The 24171-nt window shown below is 41.7% G+C and overlaps 1 protein-coding gene across 1 annotated transcript in view; it reads right to left on the minus strand.

Annotated features, from left to right (window-relative positions):
- SAAL1 (serum amyloid A like 1) overlaps positions 1–24171 on the minus strand; it is a 65663-nt gene that overhangs the window by 34031 nt on the left and 7461 nt on the right. The window contains exons 3-6 of the mRNA XM_073216298.1: positions 6715–6798; positions 2151–2230; positions 435–494; positions 184–299 (exon numbers count right to left, since the gene is read on the minus strand). Of these exons, the coding sequence (XP_073072399.1) occupies positions 184–299; positions 435–494; positions 2151–2230; positions 6715–6798 (340 nt within the window). The remainder of the gene's footprint in view (positions 1–183; positions 300–434; positions 495–2150; positions 2231–6714; positions 6799–24171) is intronic.

Consider the following 24171-nt stretch of genomic DNA (forward strand, 5'->3'; position numbering starts at 1 on the left):
TTTTTAAATGGGGGATTTATCACTATCCTGGGAGCTTAAGAAGAAATATATTTTGAACTAAAATACTTTATCACCTTACACTTACCCTTTTTTTTTTAAAAGTGACCTCTAGAAATAGTCACATGATTTCCTAACAATTAAATATAAACAGAATTTTTTTTCTTAGATTACTTGGTGACTTACCATTTGTTGAACTTGACATAATGAAGCAAATGGTGTCATAAACAGCTGGATATTCCTGGATTCTTTCAACCCAGACACTGGCCACTTCTGACTGGGAAAGGCAAGTGAGCAACAACCTACGTGATAAATGTGAGCTAAATATCTTGTATTCCAAAAGCAGTAAAGGAAACTCAAGAATGAAGAATTAATTCTATTGTCCTAAATTCCCTTGGGAGTGAATACACAGAATCCATAAAGAGAGGAAGGCATACCTGCTTGTTTCCAGCAGAGTGGGAGGGTCTGAATCATACAAACAGTGCAACAATACCTGCCTATAAAAACAGAAAAATTAACCCAATGTGCCTCACCTCTCTCATTTCAAATATCAGAGTTTTCATTTAATTTCTTTAACATTCTTATTGTGAAATATAGCATATATACAGAAAAGCCTATAAGATACAAGTCTATATTTAATGAATAATTATAAAGCAAACACATATTTCCAAGGAATAGAGCAGTGCACACCTCTGTAGCCATGTGTCCCTCCCAAATCACAATTCTCCTTCCCACCTAGAAATGACTATCCTGACTTTTCCAGCAATCATTTTTATGCTTTACTCAATAATTTTATTATTCTACATATTTTTTTAACTTTATAAGAAAGAAATTGTAGGTATTCTTATGAGTCTTAGCTTCTTTGCTCAACACCATGTCTTTAAGATCTACTCATGCTGTTCCTGTAGCTATTTTTATTGACTTATAGCTGTAGAACATTTCATTGTATGAATATAACAGTTTATTTTCTTGTCCACTATTGATTGACATTTGGGTTGATTCTATTTCAACGAATGTTCCTATATATTTTGTCTTAGTATCCTGATGTACACATGCATGGTTTCTCTTACCATAGACCTATGAGTGACATTGCCTGGTCACAGTACATGCATATTTTCCAACTTGACTACATATTGCCCAACTCTTCTAAAGTGGTTGAACAAATTTATAACCCATCAGCAATATAAACTGTTCCATATTAATTTAAAGATAGGTAATTTATAAAACTTAATTAGCATTACTCATTCTCCAATTTTTGGTAGGGATCACTGGAGATTAAACATAATCCTGAATCATTTATTCCATGCATGATCATCAATTACTAAATAATAAATACCTTAAACTCTGATCTTTAAGTCCCACACATCTTGAAGAGGTAATCACCTCTACTTTGGGACCCAGGACTTGAATCCTGTGATAAAACCCTGACAGCACTAGCTGACAATAACCACCCAGAACATTTTTCTTAACCTGTTATAAAATTTACAAATTTCTTTGAGATTCTGATTAACAGCCATGAACTTTCTGCCAAAAAATGAATACACTCACAAAATTTAGTATATAATTCCATAATGTTCTCAGACCTCTTAAAGTAACCACCAGGGTTCCCACCATCACAAAACCCTCTGCCTAAAACCCCACTGCATGTAGAAGAGAACTAACCTCCAATAAGAAGTATGAAAGCCTTTGAATCACAGAGGCAATCCTGTATCTCCTAGTCTGTTGGCAAGTCTCACTCCCAATCCAAGTCAAAGTTCTCAGGGTGACCCTGAGAAGAGTCGAATTTTTCCAGACTCTAGCTCTCTGAGCCCTTCAATTCCCTGAGCCTATACTGTTTTGAACTCCTGTCAAGTACCCCTACCTCCAAACTTTCCCCACTGGTTATTATCCTATCTGGCTTACCACCTGCTGACAAATTAGGTCCCTTTGCAACCAATAAAGAAAACAGGCCTAAATCCTGAATCATGTCCATAAAGAGTGTCATGGCCCTCACTACCATCAATACACAATTAAGTCTCTGGAGAGTATTCATTAGGAAAAAGGAGGTTCTACATTTCATAATATTTCATCTCTTCTATGCATTAGGATTTCCTTAGGGATAAGAAACATTAATCTATTTTTTAAAAACACAATTATTATGTAGTAAAACTTACCCAAGATTTTTATCATTGCTGATGGACACACATATTTCCTGGAAACAGGCCATGTTACCTAAAATTCCCACACAGATTTCCTGCCAAATCAAATTTCACAGGTCATAATGGCTCTGAGATGAAAGATATATACAAAAATAATAACTTGGAAAAAACTTTCACTACACCAAGTTTTTGGGGAGAAGAAATGGAGAGGCAGCATATAGAAGTATGCTGCCTGTACCCAATCTTGACAAGTTTACAGTATCTGAGAAGGGATGAAAGACCAAGTTATGTAGGAGTTATGCAAGAAGAAATATTATGGATGAACCGAGTCTTAAATGGTTGGTAGGATTTAAATAGCAAACAAGAAGAAATACATTCAAACAAGGGGGAAAGTATTAGCAAAGGCAGGAAGAGAACAATGTACATGGCAATGCAGTAGAAAATAAAGACAGCAGCCTGCCTGTTGTACAAAGTGGGAGAATAACATGATATAAATACAGCAAGTAAAAAGGATCAGGATTAAGGACTCTGAATGCCAATTAAAGAATTAAGATTTAACCCAGGAGATTATCTGAGAATAATTATTTGAGATTACCACAAAGGTCTTCAAGGTAAGACAACACACTACAGTGATATTTCAGGAAGATCGTTCTGGCAGCAAAATGTGTAATGCATGATAGTGAAAAAACTTTAAAAGACGTTAACCTCATTAAAACAGCTAATGTTTGTTTAGCACTTAGTATGCCCCAGCACTTCTCTAAGCACTTTCCATTATTATTTCATATAACAATTAACAAGGTAGATACTATTATTATCCCCATTTTTGAGATAAGGAAACTAAACCACAGAGAAGTTAAGCAATTTTCCCAAGATCTCCGACTAGAAAATAGCAGAGCTCCAGAGCCTGAGCATTTAACAACTAAATCAGACTGAATCTCAGTAATCAAGGCCCAAGAAGATTAAGGGTGGTGACAGCAAGCTTGGAGAGGGATGAAACTGAGAAAGACTCAAGGTGAAAGCAAAATAATTTGATGGGAGGCAAGAGGAGAAAGCAGTTGAATATGACCTCTAGGTTTCAAGTTGATTAATCTCTCCAGGAAGAATATTGGTCCCGGTGACAGGAAAGGAAAACAGTAAGTTCACTTAGGATAGTGTTTCCAAACTTGCTGGAACATAAGAATCACTCAGAGAAGATGTTAAAAATACAGGTTCTGTATTTTTCACACAGAGAAGGTGAAGACTGACGCTGTGGCATCTTACTACACTGATGGACAGTGACTACAATGGTGTACCGGGGTGGGGGGGGGGACTTGATAATACGGGTGAATGTAGTAACCACTTTGTTTTTCATGTGAAACCTTCATAAGAGTGTATATCAATTATACCTTAATAAAAAAAAAATACAGGTTCTGAGTCCCAGCTCAGAGCTACTGAATCAAAATCTCCAGGGCAAGCCTGGGAAACTATTTTTACTAAGCGCACCATGGGATTTTTATGATCACATGTATAAGAATCACTGAGTTAGGACATACAGAATTTTGGTTTGGAAAATGCAGCACGCAAACAAACAATGGTGAAAGAAAGTTGGAATCATGGTACTGGAAATCAGATGGGAAGTCCTATCTTTGATCCCACAGGCACAGATTCACAACTTAAGGGTATAAAGAGTGGATGAGCACACTAAGGAAATAGATAAAAAGAAGACAAATGATCTGGGTCTACACGTTGAAAGGAGTTCACATTTTCTATGTAGGAAGGAAGAATAAAACAAATAAAAATAACGGAGGAAGTGACTGAAGAGGTCAGAGACCAGGAGAGTAAGGTGGTCCCAAAGCTACAGAAGGGAAGAGATTAAAAAATGTGGGCAGTCAAGTGTTTGGAAAAGTTAAAAGAGTAATAGGAAAGAAACATATTTCCCTTACAAACTAAAGAGGGAATAATTGAACTTCCAATCAAAGACCAAGTTTCTCAGTCTTGGCTACTCACTAGAATCACCTGGGGAACTTTAAATGCTGTCTGGAGTCTCACACTTTGAGATTCTGTTTTAACTGACCTGGGTATGGCCTGACTCAGGATTTTTAAAAGCTCCCTAGGGCAAAGCTTCTCAAAATATGGGCCCTGCATAAATCTGCAAAGAAGTAAAAAGCTAACCTTTTCAAACAATATGGCTTCTCTCTCACTTACCAACTTTACATCTCTCCCTGTATGGCCCTGGAAGATGACTGGTTAGCCAGAGACGGGTAAGATTCCTCAAGGGAGGAACAACCTAAGACAGGGACAGTCGCAGGGGGACCATCAGGTGAGAAATTGGGGATCAACAGTGGTGAAGCTTAGAACCTCACCCCCCCTGTTTTGAGAGAAATCTTCTGCATCCGTGGATGTTTTATTGCCCTTGTCTAGCTCGGATTAACACATGGTCTACAGGCACACACCTGATCATCTACAATTGCTCTCTTACAACACTAAACTATGTTTTCTACCTTTACCTTGCATCTACCTACCACTTCAGCATTTTATTAAAAATAAAAATAATAATAATAATAAAGGGAGAAATGTGGGATCCACATATAAATCAAGTATAAAAATCAAACAAATATTCATATTTGACCTGATTGTTTATAGTTCATAATGTGTGATCAAAACCGAAGGTTTCTGTGATGACTGCCCTTGTACTCTTCACCATGTAAGAACTTATTCACTATGTAAGAATTCGTTCACCATGTAAGAACTTGTTTGTTATGCTTCAGAAGATTGGAGACTGACGAGAATTAGGCTTGAGATGGATTAATGATTGTGCATTGAGCACTGACTCCCCTATACAGAATTTTATTGTTGTTAACAACCATTTGATCAATAAATATGAGAGATGCCCTCTCAAAAAAAAAAAAAAAATACCTAGTCCTGGGGATATAATGTACAGTATGGTGACTATAGTTAACAGTATCATGTTGTATATTTGAAAGTTGCTAAGAGAGTAGATCCTAAAAGTTCTCATCATAAGAAAAAATCTGTAACTCTATAGGGTGACGAATGTTAACTAGACTTATTGTGGTGATCATTTTGCAATATATACAAATATCAAATCATTATGTTGTACACCTGAGAGCAATATAAGTCAATTATACCTCAATGATAAAAAAGATACAATACTCTCACCCAAAAAAAAAAAAAAAAAATGGGCCCTGTACTAGAGTACTAGCATCAACTGGGAACTTGTTTGAAATCCTTGACCCTACCCCAAACCTCCTTGGGGTGAGGCCAGTAATCAGTAATTTTAGGACACGGTGAACTTTGATAGCCTATGTCCTAGTTGATTCTAGTGTGTGGCCAAAGCTGAGAATCACTGCTATAGACAAGCCACGGCTCACAGACATATGATATGACTAATTCCTAAGAAGTGCCATTCCTGACATAAGCCCATTTCTTTAAGTACTAGTCATGAGTCAACGTATTTAAGTCAGAAAAATCCAAGAGAAAATCATGTAATGATTTATATTAGTGTAACAACCCAAGGGAAAAGTGGTTCATTGGTTTATCAGGCCCTGATTCAGGTAGAACATTGTACCAAATAAAATTTTAATTTAACATTTAATTTGTAAAAATACACTACAGAATTCTCTACTTCCTAATTTCAAACAGAGGCAATACACTACAATGGTTATAACGAAATCACACAGGCTAAGCTCATTCTTTCCTGGTTAAATTTTCCCTGTAAAAATTTCCTAACCTGAGACTTAGTTCGTTTATTTATAAAATGGAGATAAAAGCCTAAAAGCCTAGCTCAAAAGATAGTAAAATTAAATGCTCAGTAAGTAACATTATTCATAATTATAATTACTTAATAGGTATTTACTAATTATCCACATGTAGCACATGGCAACCTAAATGGCTTTAAAGCACAATACATTGCACAGACCATAGATAAAGACTAAATGAGAAGTACAGATGAATTCTTTCGGGAGTTTACTATCAGCAATGACCACTGAAAGCCTACTTAATAAGGAGAGTTTACTTATTTGAAGAAAAGTACCACCTTGGATATTAGATGGGAATACTGAAAGGAGATGGAAGGCGTACAAAAGGAAGAACGGAGATGGCAATAGTCATAAGCAACTCGCTAGGCGAGAAATAGACAGGCCTTGCTAAATTAGAAGGATCATCTGGAGAGTAGATTCTATGCTAGGATGATGAATTAGATTTGGATTATGGAAAGTCTTGAACAACAGGCTGAGTTTAGAATGAAGGTTTTTAAGCATTGAAGAGTTTTATGAATAAAAAAAGCAACAAACAGAAAGGAAGGTCTGGGCACTGTTCCCTGTTCGGCCACACTAGCAGCGTAACTTGAAGTTATGCTTATCTGGTTTGCACAGCTGTTAAATCAAAGTATTGATGTGCCTGGTCCAGCCCAAACTTTTCAAATAATTTAACTAGCACATTAACCAGTACCTGGTAATGTTCAACAAACATTTGCAGACTGACTTGTAGGCATAAGAAAATTAAAGTGAGAAAAATGAAAGACTATCCAGCACTACTGCTGTTCTTGTTCCAAAGAGAAGGCTTTGAGAATATACATACTTACTCTTAATCGAGGACATCTGGATTTTGCCAGTACTCCCATAAATATGTCAGGGGCATTAAATTCTTGGAGAAATAAAGCCACATCCTGAAAATAAAAATGATTATTAACTTGGATCCTCTTAAAACTTCATAGCTTAGGCACCCACAAAAAAAATTTAATTTATATATGCCTCCTTTCAAGCATAAAAAGAAAAAAGAACATAAGGTTGCAATTGTGTCAACAGACAAAAGCAATGTTAGAAAGTCTTGAGGTATCTGGTCCCAGAGCAATGGAAAAATTCCATAAACAGATCTAATCTAATTGTGACATTCCAGAGAATTTTCCTCTTCTTTCTACTTTGAATACATTTACCATGATGTTTCTACCCACCAGGAATATTCATTCACTCAAACACATTGGCTGATTGCCAGGTATTACACTAGAATAAGGGAGAAGCAATAAGAATGGAGATAAAAAAAAAAAGAGTGAAACTCATAATTCCTATCTTCTAAAAGCTTAAAACATGATAGAGCAAACAGATGAAATCTCCTATTGGGTCACGCTCCAAATCAGAAATTGTGTTTTCAAAATTCTCAACAGAAAAAAATCCTGATCACCATGTAACTGTGACAGCTTCATATCTCATTCCTATAGAGTTTGCCTAGGGCAGAGTGCCTAAAGGCATGCACCACACAGGTGAATGAATGCAGAGTAGACATGTGACCCAATCTCAGTGACATTTAAGCTGGGCCATAAAGAATGAGAAAAATTTTGCTGGAGAGAGGCCATTCTGGGCTGAGAATGGCATGAACAGAGCATGCACACATGAAAGTGCAGGAAATGTCTGGAAGACTGGTCCTGCTTAAACACTGAGTGGAAGAGGATAAGGCTGAGATAGAGTCTCACAGGAGGGACTTTATGGCAGTGATCAGTGGACAGCTCAGTTCTCTGGAGGTGTGTCAAGGGCTACCATAAGGGGGTGGAGAGGAAGCCAAGAACATGACCTCCCCTCCACTGTCATTCAAGCTCAATTTTACATTTGAGGATTTCACACTAAGATTTCATTTGAAAAACAGGTTCTAGGTTTCATTTCTTTAAAAAAAATTTTTCTAAACTATACCCTCTCAATAATTGTAGAACAAAAAGAAACAAGACTTGAACAATACTTTCAAGCTTGATGGAGTTGACATTTATAGGACACTCCACCCAGCAACAACAGAATATACACATTCTTTTTAAGTGAACATGGAACATTTACCAAGACAGACCATATTCTGGGCCATAAAACACTTCTCAGTACATTTACAAAGATTCAAAGCACTCATTGGCTACACTAGCTTATAAAGAGATAACATTTAAATCTACCTGAAAAATTCGCAAATATTTGAAACCTAAATAACATACTATAAAGCAATTCACTAACCAAAGAGAAAATAAGGAAAATCAGCAACTATTCTGAACTAAATGAAATGAAACACAGTATCAGGAAAACATCAGATACTGTTATACTAAAGCAGTATTTAGAGGAAAATTTGAAGTGTTAAATGCCTCTATTAAAAAAGAAAAATGGTCTCAAGTCAATAACCTCAGCTTCCACCTTAAGAAATTAGAGAAAGAGCAAATTAAACCAGAGTAAGCCAAAGAAAGGAAATAAAAAGATCAAAATGGAAATCAATGACAGAAAACAGTAAAGCCATAGAGAAAATCAATCAAACCATTTGTGAAGATGAACGAAATTATTAAACTTCTAGCCAGACTGATCAGGGGTAAAAAAAAAGACACAAATTATTAAATCAGGAATGAGAGAGGTACCATCACTAGAAATGCTACAGATATTAAAGACTAATAACATAATACTATGAAAAACTTTATACCAATGAATTCAACAACTTATATGAAATGGATAAATTCCCTGAAGAACACAAACTACCAAAGTAACCTGAATAGCCCTGCTCTGTATTAGCGGAATTGAATTAATAGTCTTTCCCACAATATACTAAAACCACTAACTGGTGAATTTTACAGTAGAGAGTTATATCTCAAAAACTTATTTTTTTAAAAAGTAATAAATGAACAAAGCTAAAAACAAACAAAAAAATATTGCCAGAAAGAAAACTCAAAGCTTTTCTTAATTACACCAGATATTTAAGGAAGAAATAATACTACTTCTGCAAAAACTCTTCCTGAAGAGTAAAGAAGGAAATACTTCCCAATCTGTGAGGGAAGTATTAGTTTGGTACCAAAACCAGACATTGACAAGAAAATGAGTATGTCTCATGACAGATAAATTCTAAAGATTTTACCAACTTGAAAATCAATCAACATAGCTCACCATACAAACAAACTAAAAAGAAAAATGACATGGTCATTCCAATAGGCTCAGCAAAAGCACAATAAAACCGGAAATGCATTCCTGACAGGGACTCTAGGCAAATGAGGAACAGGACAGAACTCTCTCAGTCTGTAGCTACACGATACCTAATGGTGAAGGACTGAATCCTTTGGCCTTACAATCAGGAACAAGAAAAGGTTGCCCCCCTCTCAACACTTCTGTTCAGCATCATCCTGGAGTTTCTGGCCAGAGCCAATGTGCAAGAAAAAGAAATAAAAGGGTTTCAGATTGGAGAAAAAGTAAAACTTTTTATTCAAAAATGACATCATTTATGTAGACAATCTAATGGAATCTACAATGAAAGTACTAGAACTTAAATGAATTAAGCACAAATACAAGATATGAAATATAAAATCAGCTGTACTTCTATATATTGGCAATGAATAGTGCAATACTGAAATCTTTTTAAAATACCATTTACAATAGCATCCAGAAAATATGGAATAGCAACAAATTTGACAAAAGATGTGAAAGACCTACACACTAAAAACGTGTGGGTAAAACTGCAGTATTTCCAGAATCTCTGGCCTGGCTTTAGTGCATCTCCATATCAGTAGGTGTTTCCAAGGGGTGAAGAGAGGTAGTCCATCTCTATATCAATAAGTATACCTATATATATATAGGTATCCATATAGGTATTTGTATCAATCTAGACCGGAGAGGTTGGATGCGGTCTCTTCTTCTGCAGCTAGGTTGACAGAGATGCTGGATGACTGTAAATGGGTTTCTCCTACTTTATTTCTCCCTTTGACTGATTTCAGTTTCAAACGTATTTTGCTCTGGGACTTTCACCCTGGAGTTACATCTGTCTGTTGGTAGTCGGCAGGACCTCTGAATCCGAAATCCATCTACATGCGTGTGACCCTTGGGCAGGCTGCCCCTAGAGATGGTAGGCAGATGTCCGGAACCCCGTGGATGGTGGGGAAGCCCCAGCGTCTGCAGCGGTAGAGGGTGCAGCATCCACTCAGAAGCCCCCATCTGTGGGGCTCCCAACTGGGGCGCCCCTAGTGGGTAAATGGTCTAGGGTTAAGCACCTCCCAGAGGGGTGGGGCCTTCCCCAAAATTGGGGAAGCGTGGAGACACCAGAAGCTGCAGAATTAGCCCTCTGTGAGATAGAGGAATGCTTAGAGGCCCTGAGTAGCCGTGTAGCAGCTGGGACTGTGGGACCTCTTTTCCTCGAGATAGTGGAAAGAGTTATTGCGGAGAGAGAGAGACTTTGGCAGGAGACAGACAAACTTTAGCATGGCTTGGGGGAGCTGGGCAATGACCTACAGGATGCCCTTAAGAAAGACAGTTATTGAGAAGATGGGTTGCATTCCTTTAAGGCAGCAGCGAGGGAGGAGGCAGCTGGAGAATCCACACTGCAGGAGGCCATCGGAGAGGGGGAGGTAAGAGCCGTGCCTTCAGCCCCAGAGATGGTAGATGAGGTGCCTGGTGAGGAGGAGGGAGTGGGGCCAAGGGCGGATATGTTGCTGAAGCCTCCACCTGAGGCACCAGCCTCTCCTGTATTAAAGGCCCACCCAGTTGTAATTAAGAAAGTGAGACAACAACCGCAGGCTCCTCAGGGGGAGGAGCAGCCCTCTCTCCAGGTTGTGGAGCACTCCATGCTTTGCCCCTATACCAAGGATGAGCTGGTGGACATGAGCACTGGTTTTGGCAGAAGCCATTGGAACCTTTGCCTACATGGTTTCTGTGTGCCTGGGATATGGGGGTGGAAAACATTGTCATACTAGCTTTTGAAATTAGTACACTGGCTTCCCTGATGATTCACCCTTCTCTCCAGCATTGGTCGCAAAGTGCCCATCACACCTCAGGGAATCTGGTGCTTCTGGATTGGCTGACAGCAGCCATCCGGGAAGTTTGGCCTCATCAGGGTGATTTACCATACATACCCACTAGCTGGAAAACGTATGCAGAGCTCCAACAGGTGTTACGGGAGCTGGGCATGAAAAATATCATCTATAATATGGACCCCCAGGGCCACGACGAGGAGTTGTTCACTGTAGGAATGAGAAATCTGGTGCTCCATACAGCTCCCACATCTCTCTTTGGGTCCCTACTGACTATTCTTGACCCCACATAGGGCAACCCATAAGTGAGGCTACTTGTACTTTAGCAGGTCTGGAGGAGGTTGAAACAATAAGAGCCCAGAAGGAAGTATGGGCTACAACTGAAAGGAGAGGTGCAAAAGGCCCCGTGAAGGTCTAGAGAACCCAGATGTGGGTTAATTTGATAAAAGCCAGGGTAGTGAAAGAAAAACCCGATGGACAGCCCAACAGGATCTTGTTAGAACTGTGGCACCAATTAGAGCCAGAGCAGCAGTTCCAGCCACTGAGGTCCAGGACACGGACGCCGGAGGCAAAGACCCATGTCTGACCTGTGTCCATGCAAGACTGCACTCAGGCTCTACCTGGGCCCTCACCCCCACATGACGATTGGGCATTGCAGTTTGACTGAGGGAAGAGTCAAGGCCGCCACCTTGGGGGACATGGTAGGGACCAGAGGCCACATGTAGAATTAGCAATTCATTGGTTCCCTGTGAATGTACAGCATGTCCTGGCGCTGGTGGACACAGGAGCTGAAAATATTCTCTGATTTATGGCAACCCTGAGTGTTTTCCTGGGCCTGCTGTGATAGATAGCTATGGGGGTAAGGCAATTAGTGTGAAGAAAGCCCAAATCCCATTGGGGATAGGGTATTTATCCCCAAAGGAGTATACTGTGTACTTTTCTCCCAATATGGAATATATTCTGGGGGTAGACATGGTGTATGACCTGTGATTACAGACCACTGCAGGTGAGCTCACACTAAGGGTACGTGTGCTAACGGCAGTTATGAGGGGACATGCTAAGCACCCATCTGTGGCTATGCCTGTACCTCAGCGAGTGACAAATACTAAACATTAAATTGCCTGGGGGACACAAGGATATTGGAGAAACTACAGGAATTAGGGAAGGTGGGCATCATAAAGCCCACTTATAGTCCTTTCAATTCCCCAGTGTGGCCCATGAGAAAGCTGGATGGCACCTGGTGTATGACTGTGGAATACAGAGAACTGAATAAAGTCACACCCCCTTTGCATGCTGCTGTCCCCTCTATAGCAGCCCTTATGGACACACTCATTCATGAACTAGGGATGTACCATTACGTTGTGGACCTTGATAAAGATTTCTTCTCTATTGACATAACACAGTAAAGTCAGGAACAGTTTGCCTTCATGTGGGAAGACAGGCAATGGACATTCACTGTCCTTCCACAGGGAGACTTCCATAGTCTCCCCATTTGTCACGGACTTGTAGTCTAGGACTTGGCCACATGGAAGAAACCAGAAACAGTGCAGCTGTATCACTACATTGATAATATTATGCTCATATCTGATTCTCTTGCAGATTTAGAAGGGGCAGTTTCTAGACTGCTGCAACATCTACAGGAGAAAGGATGGGCTGTGAACAGCACCAAGGTTCAGGGACCTGGTTTGTCTGTAAAGTTCTTGGAGGTTTGTCTGGTCAGGCAGAACTAAAGTTATTCCTGAAGCAGTCACAGACAAGGTCCAGGCTTTCCCTATCCCTACCACTGTGGCAGTCTTACAAGAGTTTTGGATCTTTTGGGCTACTGGAGAGTGTTTATCCCACACTTGGCACAAATTATGAAGCCCTTATACGGGCTGGTACAAAAGGACATCAGGTGGGCCTGGGATGAAACATGTGCAGCTGCTTTTACTGTTGCTAAGCAAGCAATCAAGGCTGTACAGGCCTTGAATGTAATGGATTTAACAAGACCCTGTGAGCTAGATGTTCATGTAGCCAAAGATGATTATGGATGGGGTCTCTGGCAGCAGCTTCAATGGACAAGCCAACCTATTGGATTCTGGTCACAACTATGGAAAGGAGCAGAGGTCCGGTACACCTTGATAGAGAACCAACTGGCTGCTGTGTACCACGCCTTGCTGGCTATAGAGCCCATCACCAGAACAGCTACGACCAAGGTAATAACCACCTATCCCATCGCAGGTGGGTGTGAGACTGGACCCAAAGGCCACAGAGTGTCGTGGCACAGACACATACACTGACCAAATGGGGTGCATATTTACAGTAGCATGGCACCCTCTCTACTAGTCCCTTAAGTGGAGAACTTCAACGCTTATTGGGGCCAGTGGTGTATACTAGTGGGAAGCAGGAAGAACTTGGTTTTGAGCCATTGCTAGCTGAGAGTCCTCATCAGGAGGGAAAAGCCTCTATACCTGAAGATGCTCAGTATATAGATGGCTCCAGTCATGGGCAGCCCCTGAAGTGGAGGGCTGTGGCTTTCCATCCTAAGACTGAGACAACATGAATGGGGAGGATGGAGAGGGAAAGAACAGCCAATGGGCTGAATTATGGGCAGTATGGCTCATGATCACCTAGGAGCCCTCCCCTATAGTTGTCTGCACTGACAGCTGGGCTGCCTATTGGGGCTTGACGCTGTGGCTACTGACATGGTACCATGCCAAAAGGATGGCTGGTCACCAGCCCCTCTGGGGGCAAGAGCTGTGGCAAGACCTATAGGCCTCTGGTCAGACTAAGACAGTTACCAGATATCATGTGACTGGCCTTTTGCCTTTGGCATGCCCAGGGAATGATGAAGCAGACACATTGACCCAGGTGCACTGGCTAGAAGGAAAGTCTGCCTCGGATGTGGTCCAATGGTTACATCAGCGTTTGTTGCATGCAGGGCAAAAGACAATGTGGGCTCTAGCCTGTTGGTGGGGCTAGCTGTTGACCTTTGAAGAAGTCAGCAGAGTGCCTTGTGTACTCTAAGAGGGACTTACACAGAGTCCCACAGCAACATGGGACAATAATAGAGGCCAATATCCCTTGTCAGGTGGCAGATAGACTACACCAGGTCTCTGCACATATCAGAGGGATATTAGAATGCCATGACTTGTGTGGACACAGCTACTGGACTGTTGGTTGCTTTTCCTGCACATTGTGCAGATCAGCAAACCACCAAAAGGGGCTTAGAGCGTCTCTTTACAGCCTATGGCCAGCCATAGGTAATTGAAAGCAATCAAAGCACCCACTTTACTGGACATGCATTACAAGAATGGATGCAGCAATTAGAAATAAAATAGAAGCTTAATGTACCATATACCCCTATTGAGGCAGGCATGATAGAGAGGTACAATGGTTTGTTGAAATCTGGCCTTAAGTCAGACACCAATAGTTCAGGGGCTGGTCAGTGCATTTATGGACAATGCTATGGCATTTGAATGAGAAGCCCAGAAAAGGAGCATTGAGTCCTGTGGACATGCTAACACACATTGCTGCCTCTCCTATACAACTGTATGTTCAATTCAAAGAGGAATCATTGAAGCCAGGGTTTGGCCAGCAGAGCAACAACCTGCTGTGAGCCCCAACTGCATTAAACCCTGGAGACATTGTTGAGTGGACATGGCCCTGGACATTTCGACACATGGACCAGTGATGGCTGGCCTTTCTGGGCACCTTGAGGGAAAGGCCTGGAAGCTTGGAAGTGGCCTTGTGTGTATTCCTGGAGTAACAGCAGAGTAGCCCCCAAAGATCACAATAGTGTACCCAAAACATCCAGGAGGTAACAGCATCTTACGGGGAAATTTTGTTTTATCTTTATGGCCAGTGCATGTACCTCCCAAAACCCTATATACTGGCCTATCTGTAACTCCCACAGGGAGGGAGATGAAAGTGTAATGTACTAGACCAGGATGAGATCCCATTCCTGCCACTGTTTTATCAGAGGACCACTCTCTTGCATGTTGAGTGGATGTGGCCCTGGACATTTCAACACGTGCACCAGCAATGGCTGGTCCTTCTGACACCATGCGGAAAGGGCCTCAAAGCTGACCTCATGTGTATTCCTGGAGTAACAACAGAGTGGCCCCCAAGGATCATGGTAGTGTATCCCAAATGTCTGGGAGGTAAGTACATCTTAAAGGGAAGTTTTATCTTTATGACCAGTGCATGTACCTCCCGTAGCCCTATATATTGACCCATCTGTAACTCCCACAGGGAGGGGGGTGAAAGTGGGATATACTAGACCAGGATGAGATCCCATTCCTGTCACTGTCCTATCACAGAACCACTCTCCTGCATGCATCCTACCTGATGGACAAGATTTGCTTAGGCTGGTGTCATTAAAACATGCACCTTTATCACCTTAAGGTTATTTTCTTCTACAGTCCCTGGCCTGGACCCACCCCCCTGGCTGCAGTTGCCTCATGATGATTGCTCTGAACTCTCTACCTCCTTCAGCTACTACCTGCCTGTGGAATGGGTGAGCTATGGACTTAATCTACATAGGACTTTGAACCTAGGTGAATCCTCCAGCTTGAGGATTATCATGATTTTACTGCTGTTGTTATTGTTATGTTATTAGTCTGGTTACAATGCTCCAGTTTTCTCGCCCAGGGGCCATTGCCAAAGATGGAGAATGATCAGATTGTGAGATGAGATTTCTGGAGGGGTGGGCAGTGGGTAATATTTCCAGAATTTCTCACCTGGCTTAGTGCATCTCCATATCAATAGGTGTTTCCAAGGGGTGGAGAGAGGTAGTCTATCTCCATATCAATAGGTAATTACAAGGGCTAGTGAGGGCATATCTGGACTGGAGAGGTTGGGTGGGGTCTCTTCTTAGGCAGCTGGGTCAAGAGAGACGCTGGACAACTACTTGTAAGAAATAAATGGGTTTCTCCCACTTTATTTCTCCATTTGACTGATTTCAGTTTCAGAAGTATTTTGCCCCAAGATTTTCACCCTGGAGTTACAAAATGACAAAACTGTTGTTTAAGAAATAAGAGAGGACCCAAATAAATGGAAAGATACAACTTGTTCATGGGTCAAAAGGCTCATTATTGTTAATTTATCAGTTCTTCCCTGTTTTTTTTTTTTCACACAATGGTGCAACTCCTTTTGGGTCCCTGGACCCAATTCCAAAGTGTGTTGGGGGGAGGGGGGTCTTCTCACACATAACACCAAGCAATTCTCAAACACCAGCAGGATGTCCAAGACCTCAATTCTGAGGCTATCTGCCCAGAAACAGCACCAGATTCCCCAGGTTAAGGGCTCTGTCTGTTAGAAATGGCATAAAACTAAATATGAGCAATTAACATTTAAACAAAAGGGTACTGACAAGAAGCCTACATGTCAGAACAGTCACTGGCTGGGAGAGTGGGGGAGATAAAGAGCAGGCTGTGCAACACTTCAGAAAAAGTTTTGAACCAGCTGATAAAATTAAGACAAATGTAAAAAAGCTTAATATAGATATAACCTGCTTAGGCCATGTCCAGGAAAGAATGTGAACCCTGTAGTACTCAGCCAATGAGGAACTAGGGGAGGGACTTGCATGCTACAGAATAAACTGCTTGTTGTAACTGTCCTGAGTGTACCTGCTCACCAGACACCTGATCTTGCAAGACCGCCATTAAAGCCTTGCTCTACTGTTCTCTTTGTCTCCATGTCCACTTACTGAGTTCAGACCAGTGAGAGTATTTCTCAAATGTACTATAAAACTACCCTCTACCTCCCCACTTCAGGTGCCAGTCGCAAGCCCCAGGCAGTTACCTGTGCTTCTGACCTACCAGCTACAGGTTACAGGTTCCAACAACCTCCCCTGTGCATTTGATTAATTTGCTAAAGTGACTCAGGGAACTCAGGAAAATACTTAGGTTTACTAAAGGATATTGTAAAGGATACAAGTTAACAGTAGGATGAAGAGACACATAGGGCAAGGTCCCAAATAAAAAAAACTTCTATGCTCTTGTAGCTTGGGGCCTGGCTTAGTGGCATGTGAGAGCTTTCTGGTTCCCCAAGCACAGCAGCTCTCCCCAAACAAGTAGCAGGATGCAAGAGAGCAAATGTGCTCTTCTCATGGGTTTTTGGCTCATTGACGGGAACTTGCAAGCTCAAATAAGAGATCTCAGTGGCCCCTCCTACTTATCTGAAGTAGGACAGAGAGTGAAGACTTGTGCTTAAAGTCTGGAAAACAGAATGAAATAGCAAAGTGACAAAGATACCTGTGGGTAAAATTGTAGTATTTCCAGAATATCTTGCATCTGCATTTCATCTTTAGTGCATATGCATTTCAACAGGCGTTTCTCAGGGGTGGAGAGGGTTCACTTCTGTATTAATGGGTACTTACCTGGGCAACCAAGTGCTTATCTGAACCTGAGAGGTTAGGGGGAGGTGCTGGCTTGCTTCTGCCAGAGCAGGGAAAAAAGAGACAGCCCTGGACTGCAGTTTGTAAGCAATAAATGGGTTTTAAACTTTATTTCTCCCTTTGACTGATTTCAATTTTAGAGGTATTTTGCCCTGGGATTTCCTCTCCCTGGACTTATAATACCACTGGAAGAGCACAGAGACAAAATAAGTTGAGCAGTAAGAAGTCTTTTAAAAATATACACTCCAAGAGGCGGGAGCCAAGATGGCGGCGTGAGTAGAGCAGTGGAAATCTCCTCCCAAAAACACATAGAGCTATGAAAATATAACAAAGAAAAATCTTCCTAAAATAGAGACCACAGGACACAGGACAACATCCAGACCACATCCACACCTGCAAGAACCCAGCGCCTTGTGAAGGGGGTAAGATACAAGCCCCAGCCCGGCGGGACCCGAGCGCCCCTCCCCCCGGCTCCCGGCGGGTGGAGAGAAACCGGAGCAGTTTTTTTTTGGCGAGCGCTTTTTGGAAGCCTTAGAGGGACGGGCCCCCGTTGCTGGGGAGGCAGGGTGGCGGGACCGGTGAGGAGGTGCCTGGGAACAGCGCCGGAGGACAAAGAATATCCCGCGTTTCTCCCTGCGAGACCTGGGGGCGGGTGCCTGAGACCGGTGCCTGAGGACGGAGGAGGTCGCGCGTTTTTCCCCTTTTTTTTTTTCTCTTTATGGCAAGCGCTTTTTGGAAGCCTTGAAGGGACGGGGACCCCAGTGCTAGGGAGGCACGGTGGCGGGACTGGTGAGCGGGTGGCTGGGACCGGCGCCTGAGGACAAAGAATATCCCCCGTTTTTCCCTGCGGGACCGGTGGGCGGGTGCCTGAGACCGGCACTTGAGGACAGAGGAAATCGCGCGTTTTTCCCCTTTTTTTTTTCTCTTTTCTGCGAGTGCTTTTTGGAAGCCTAAAAGGGACAGGGACCCCGGTGCTAGGGAGGCAGGGCGGCGGGACTGGTGAGCGGGTGCCTGGGACCGGCACCTGAGGACAAAGAATATCCCGCATTTTTCCCTGTGGGACCGGTGGGTGGGTGCCTGAGACCAGCACCTGAGGACGGAAGAAATCGCGCGTTTTTCCCCTTTTTTTTCTCTCTTTTTGCCAAGTGCTTTTTGGAAGCCTTGAAGGGACAGGGACCCCGGTGCTAGGGAGGCAGGGCGGCAGAACTGGTGAGCGGGTGCGTGGGACCAGTGCCTGAGGACAAAGAATATTGAGCGTTCCTTCCCTGCGGGACCGGTGGGTGGGTGCTTTTTGGAAGCCTTGAAAGGACAGGGACCCTGGTGCTAGGGAGACAGGGCAGCAGGACCAGTGCGCGGGTGCCTGGGACCGGCACCTGAGGAAAAAAAAAAAAAATCGCGTGTTTTTTCTTTTTTTTTTCCTTTCTGTTCCCTCTCTCATTGTTGCTGTTGTTGTTTTGGTTTGGAGAGTGCTTTTTGGAAATCTTAAAGGGGCAGGACAGGTCACTTAGACCAGAAGCAGGGAATCTGGGGATCTCTGGGCACTCTAAACCCCTGGGCAGCAGGGAGCACAGAGGCCCCTTACGGAGATAAATAGTCTCCTGGCTGCTCCCCCTCTAACGGGGCTCCACCATTTTGGAGGAACAGCCCCAGCCAGGCCAAGCCCACAGCAACAGTGGAGATAAACCCCAAAGCAACTGGGCAGGAAGCAGAAGCCCTGTCTGCGCACAGCTGCCCAGCACAAGCCACTAGAGGTCGCTATTCTCCCAGGAAAAGGCTACAAACCAACAAGAAGGGAAGCTCTTCCAGCGGTCACTTGTACCAGCTCTGCAGACTATCTCTATCACCATGAAAAGGCAAAACTACAGGCAGACAAAGATCACAGAGACAACACCTGAGAAGGAGACAGACCTAACTAGTCCTCCTGAAAAAGAATTCAAAATAAAAATCATGAACATGCTGACAGAGATGCAGAAAAAAATGCAAGAGCAATGGGATGAGATGCAGAGAAAAATGCAAGAGCAGTGGGATGAGATGCAGAGAAAAATGCAAGAGCAGTGGGATGAAGTCCGGAAGGAGATCACAGATGTCAGGAAAGAGATCACAGAAGTGAAACAATCCCTGGAAGGATTTATAAGCAGAATGGATAAGATGCAAGAGGCCATTGAAGGAATAGAAGCCAGAGAACAGGAACGTATAGAAGCTGACATAGAGAGAGATAAAAGGATCTCCAGGAATGAAACAACACTAAGAGAAATATGTGACCAATACAAAAGGAAAAACATTCGTATTATAGGGATACCAGAAGAGGAAGAAAGAGGAAAAGGGATAGAAAGGGTCTTTGAAGAAATAATTGCTGAAAACTTCCCCAAACTGGGGGAGGAAATAATCGAACAGACCATGGAATTATACAGAACCCCCAACAGAAAGGATCCAAGGAGGACAACACCAAGACACATAATAATTAAAATGGCAAGGATCAAGGACAAGGAAAGAGTTTTAAAGGCAGCTAGAGAGAAAAAGGTCACCTATAAAGGAAAACCAATCAGGCTAACATCAGACTTCTCAACAGAAACCCTACAGGCCAGAAGAGAATGGCATGATATACTTAATGCAATGAAACAGAAGGGCCTTGAACCAAGGATACTGTATCCAGCACGACTATCATTTAAATATGATGGTGGGATCAAACAATTCCCAGACAAGCAAAAGCTGAGGGAATTTGCTTCCCACAAACCACCTCTACAGGGCATCCTACAGGGACTGCTCTAGATGGGAGCACCCCTAAAAAGAGCACAGAACAAAACACACAACATATCAAGAAGGGAGGAGGAGGAATAAAAAGGGAGAGAAGAAAAGACTCTCCAGACACTGTATATAACAGCTCAATAAGCGAGCTAAGTTAGGCAGTAAGATACTAAAGAAGCTAACCTTGAACCTTTGGTAACCACGAATCTAAAGCCTGCAATGGCAATAAGTACATATCTTTCAATAGTCACCCTAAATGTAAATGGACTTAATGCACCAATCAAAAGACATAGAGTAATAGAATGGATAAAAAAGCAAGACCCATCTATATGCTGCTTACAAGAAACTCACCTTAAACCCAAAGATAAGCATAGACTAAAAGTCAAGGGATGGAAAAACATATTTCAGGCAAACAACAGTGAGAAGAAAGCAGGGGTTGCAGTACTAATATCAGACAAAATAGACTTCAAAACAAAGAAAGTAACAAGAGATAAAGAAGGCCACTACATAATGATAAAGGGCTTAGTCCAACAAGAGGATATAACCATTCTAAATATATATGCACCCAATACAGGAGCACCAGCATATGTGAAGCAAATACTAACAGAACTAAAGAGGGAAATAGACTGCAATGCATTTATTGTAGGAGACTTCAACACACCACTCACCCCAAAGGATAGATCCACCGGGCAGAAAATAAGTAAAGACACACAGGCACTGAACAACACACTAGAAAAGATGGACCTAATAGACATCTATAGAACTTTACATCCAAAAGCAACAGGATATACATTCTTCTCAAGTGCACATGGAACATTCTCCAGAATAGACCACATACTAGCTCACAAAAAGAGCCTCAGTAAATTCCACAATATTGAAATTCTACCAACCAATTTTTCAGACCACAAAGGTATGAAAGTAGAAATAAATTCTACAAAGAAAACAAAAAGGCTCACAAACACATGGAGGCTTAACAACATGCTACTAAATAATCAATGGATCAATGAACAAATCAAAATAGAGATCAAGGAATATATAGAAACAAATGACAACAACAACACTAAGCCCCAACTTCTGTGGGATGCAGCGAAAGCAGTCTTAAGAGGAAAGTATATAGCAATCCAGGCACACTTGAAGAAGGAAGAACAATCCCAAATGAATAGTCTAACATCACAATTATTAAAACTGGAAAAAGAAGAACAAATGAGGCCTAAAGTCAGCAGAAGGAGGGACATAATAAAGATCAGAGAAGAAATAAACAAAATTGAGAAGAATAAAACAATAGCAAAAATCAACGAAACCAAGAGCTGGTTCTTTGAGAAAATAAACAAAATAGATAAGCCTCTAGCCCAACTTATTAAGAGAAAAAGAGAGTCAACACAAATCAACATAATCAGAAATGAGAATGGAAAAATCACGACAGACTCCACAGAAATACAAAGAATTATTAAAGACTACTATGAAAACCTATATGCCAACAAGCTGGAAAACCTAGAAGAAATGGACAACTTCCTAGAAAAATACAACCTCCCAAGACTGACCAAGGAAGAAACACAAAAGTTAAACAAACCAATTACAAGCAAAGAAATTGAAACAGTAATCAAAAAACTACCCAAGAACAAAACCCCGGGGCCAGACGGATTTACCTCGGAATTTTATCAGACACACAGAGAAGACATAATACCCATTCTCCTTAAAGTGTTCCACAAAATAGAAGAAGAGGGAATACTCCCAAACTCATTCTATGAAGCCAACATCACCCTAATACCAAAACCAGGCAAAGACCCCACCAAAAAAGAAAATTACAGACCAATATCCCTGATGAACGTAGATGCAAAAATACTCAATAAAATATTAGCAAACAGAATTCAACAGTATATCAAAAGGATCATACACCATGACCAAGTGGGGTTCATCCCAGGGATGCAAGGATGGTACAACATTCGAAAATCCATCAACATCATCCACCACATCAACAAAAAGAAAGACAAAAACCACATGATCATCTCCATAGATGCTGAAAAAGCATTTGACAAAATTCAACATCCATTCATGATAAAAATGGGAATAGAGGGCAAGTACCTCAACATAATAAAGGCCATATATGATAAACCCACAGCCAGCATTATACTGAACAGCGAGAAGCTGAAAGCATTTCCACTGAGATCGGGAACCAGACAGGGATGCCCACTCTCCCCACTGTTATTTAACATAGTACTGGAGGTCCTAGCCACGGCAATCAGACAAAACAAAGAAATACAAGGAATCCAGATTGGTAAAGAAGAAGTTAAACTGTCACTATTTGCAGATGATATGATACTGTACATAAAAAACCCTAAAGACTCCACTCCAAAACTACTAGAACTGATATCGGAATACAGCAAAGTTGCAGGATACAAAATCAACACACAGAAATCTGTAGCTTTCCTATACACTAACAACGAATCAATAGAAAGAGAAATCAGGAAAATAATTCCATTCACCATTGCATCAAAAAGAATAAAATACCTAGGAATAAACCTAACCAAGGAAGTGAAAGACTTATACTCTGAAAACTACAAGTCACTCTTAAGAGAAATTAAAGGGGACACTAATAAATGGAAACTCATCCCATGCTCATGGCTAGGAAGAATTAATATCGTCAAAATGGCCATCCTGCCAAAAGCAATATACAAATTTGATGCAATCCCTCTCAAATTACCAGCAACATTCTTCAATGAATTGGAACAAATAATTCAAAAATTCATATGGAAACACCAAAGACCCCGAATAGCCAAAGCAATCCTGAAAAAGAAGAATAAAGTAGGGGGGATCTCACTCCCCAACTTCAAGCTCTACTACAAAGCCATAGTAATCAAGACAATTTGGTACTGGCACAAGAACAGAGCCACAGACCAGTGGAACAGATTAGAGACCCCAGAAATTAACCCAAACATATATGGTCAATTAATATTTGATAAAGGAGCCATGGACATACAATGGCAAAATGACAGTCTCTTCAACAGATGGTGCTGGCAAAACTGGACAGCTACATGTAGGAGAATGAAACTGGACCATTGTCTAACCCCATATACAAAGGTAAACTCAAAATGGATCAAAGACCTGAATGTAAGTCACGAAACCATTAAACTCTTGGAAAAAAACATAGGCAAAAACCTCTTAGACATAAACATGAGTGATCTCTTCTTGAACATATCTCCCCGGGCAAGGAAAACAACAGCAAAAATGAGCAAGTGGGACTACATTAAGCTGAAAAGCTTCTGTACAGCGAAAGACACCATCAATAGAACAAAAAGGAACCCTACAGTATGGGAGAATATATTTGAAAATGACAGATCTGATAAAGGCTTGACGTCCAGAATATATAAAGAGCTCACACGCCTCAACAAACAAAAAACAAATAACCCAATTAAAAAATGGGCAGAGGAACTGAACAGACAGTTCTCCAAAAAAGAAATACAGATGGCCAAGAGACACATGAAAAGATGCTCCACATCGCTAATTATCAGAGAAATGCAAATTAAAACTACAATGAGGTATCACCTCACACCAGTAAGGATAGCTGCCATCCAAAAGACAAACAACAACAAATGTTGGCGAGGCTGTGGAGAAAGGGGAACCCTCCTACACTGCTGGTGGGAATGTAAATTAGTTCAACCATTGTGGAAAGCAGTATGGAGGTGCATCAAAATGCTCAAAACAGACCTACCATTTGACCCAGGAATTCCACTCCTAGGAATTTACCCTAAGAACGCAGCAATCAAGTTTGAGAAAGACAGATGCACTCCTATGTTTATCGCAGCACTATTTACAATAGCCAAGAATTGGAAGCAACCTAAATGTCCATCTGTAGATGAATGGATAAAGAAGATGTGGTACATATACACAATGGAATACTACTCAGCCATAAGAAGTGGAAAAATCCAACCATTTGCAGCAACATGGATGGAGCTGGAGAGTATTATGCTCAGTGAAATAAGCCAAGCGGAGAAAGAGAAATACCAAATGATTTCACTCATCTGAGGAGTATAGGAACAAAGGAAAAACTGAAGGAAGAAAACAGCAGCAGAATTACAGAACCCAAAAATGGACTAACAGGTACCAAAGGGAAAGGAACTGGGGAGGATGGGTGGGCAGGGAGGGATAAGGGGGGGGAAGAAGAAGGGGGGTAT

Source organism: Manis javanica, chromosome 11, assembly GCF_040802235.1.
Source record: "Manis javanica isolate MJ-LG chromosome 11, MJ_LKY, whole genome shotgun sequence".
Lineage (NCBI taxonomy): Eukaryota > Metazoa > Chordata > Mammalia > Pholidota > Manidae > Manis > Manis javanica.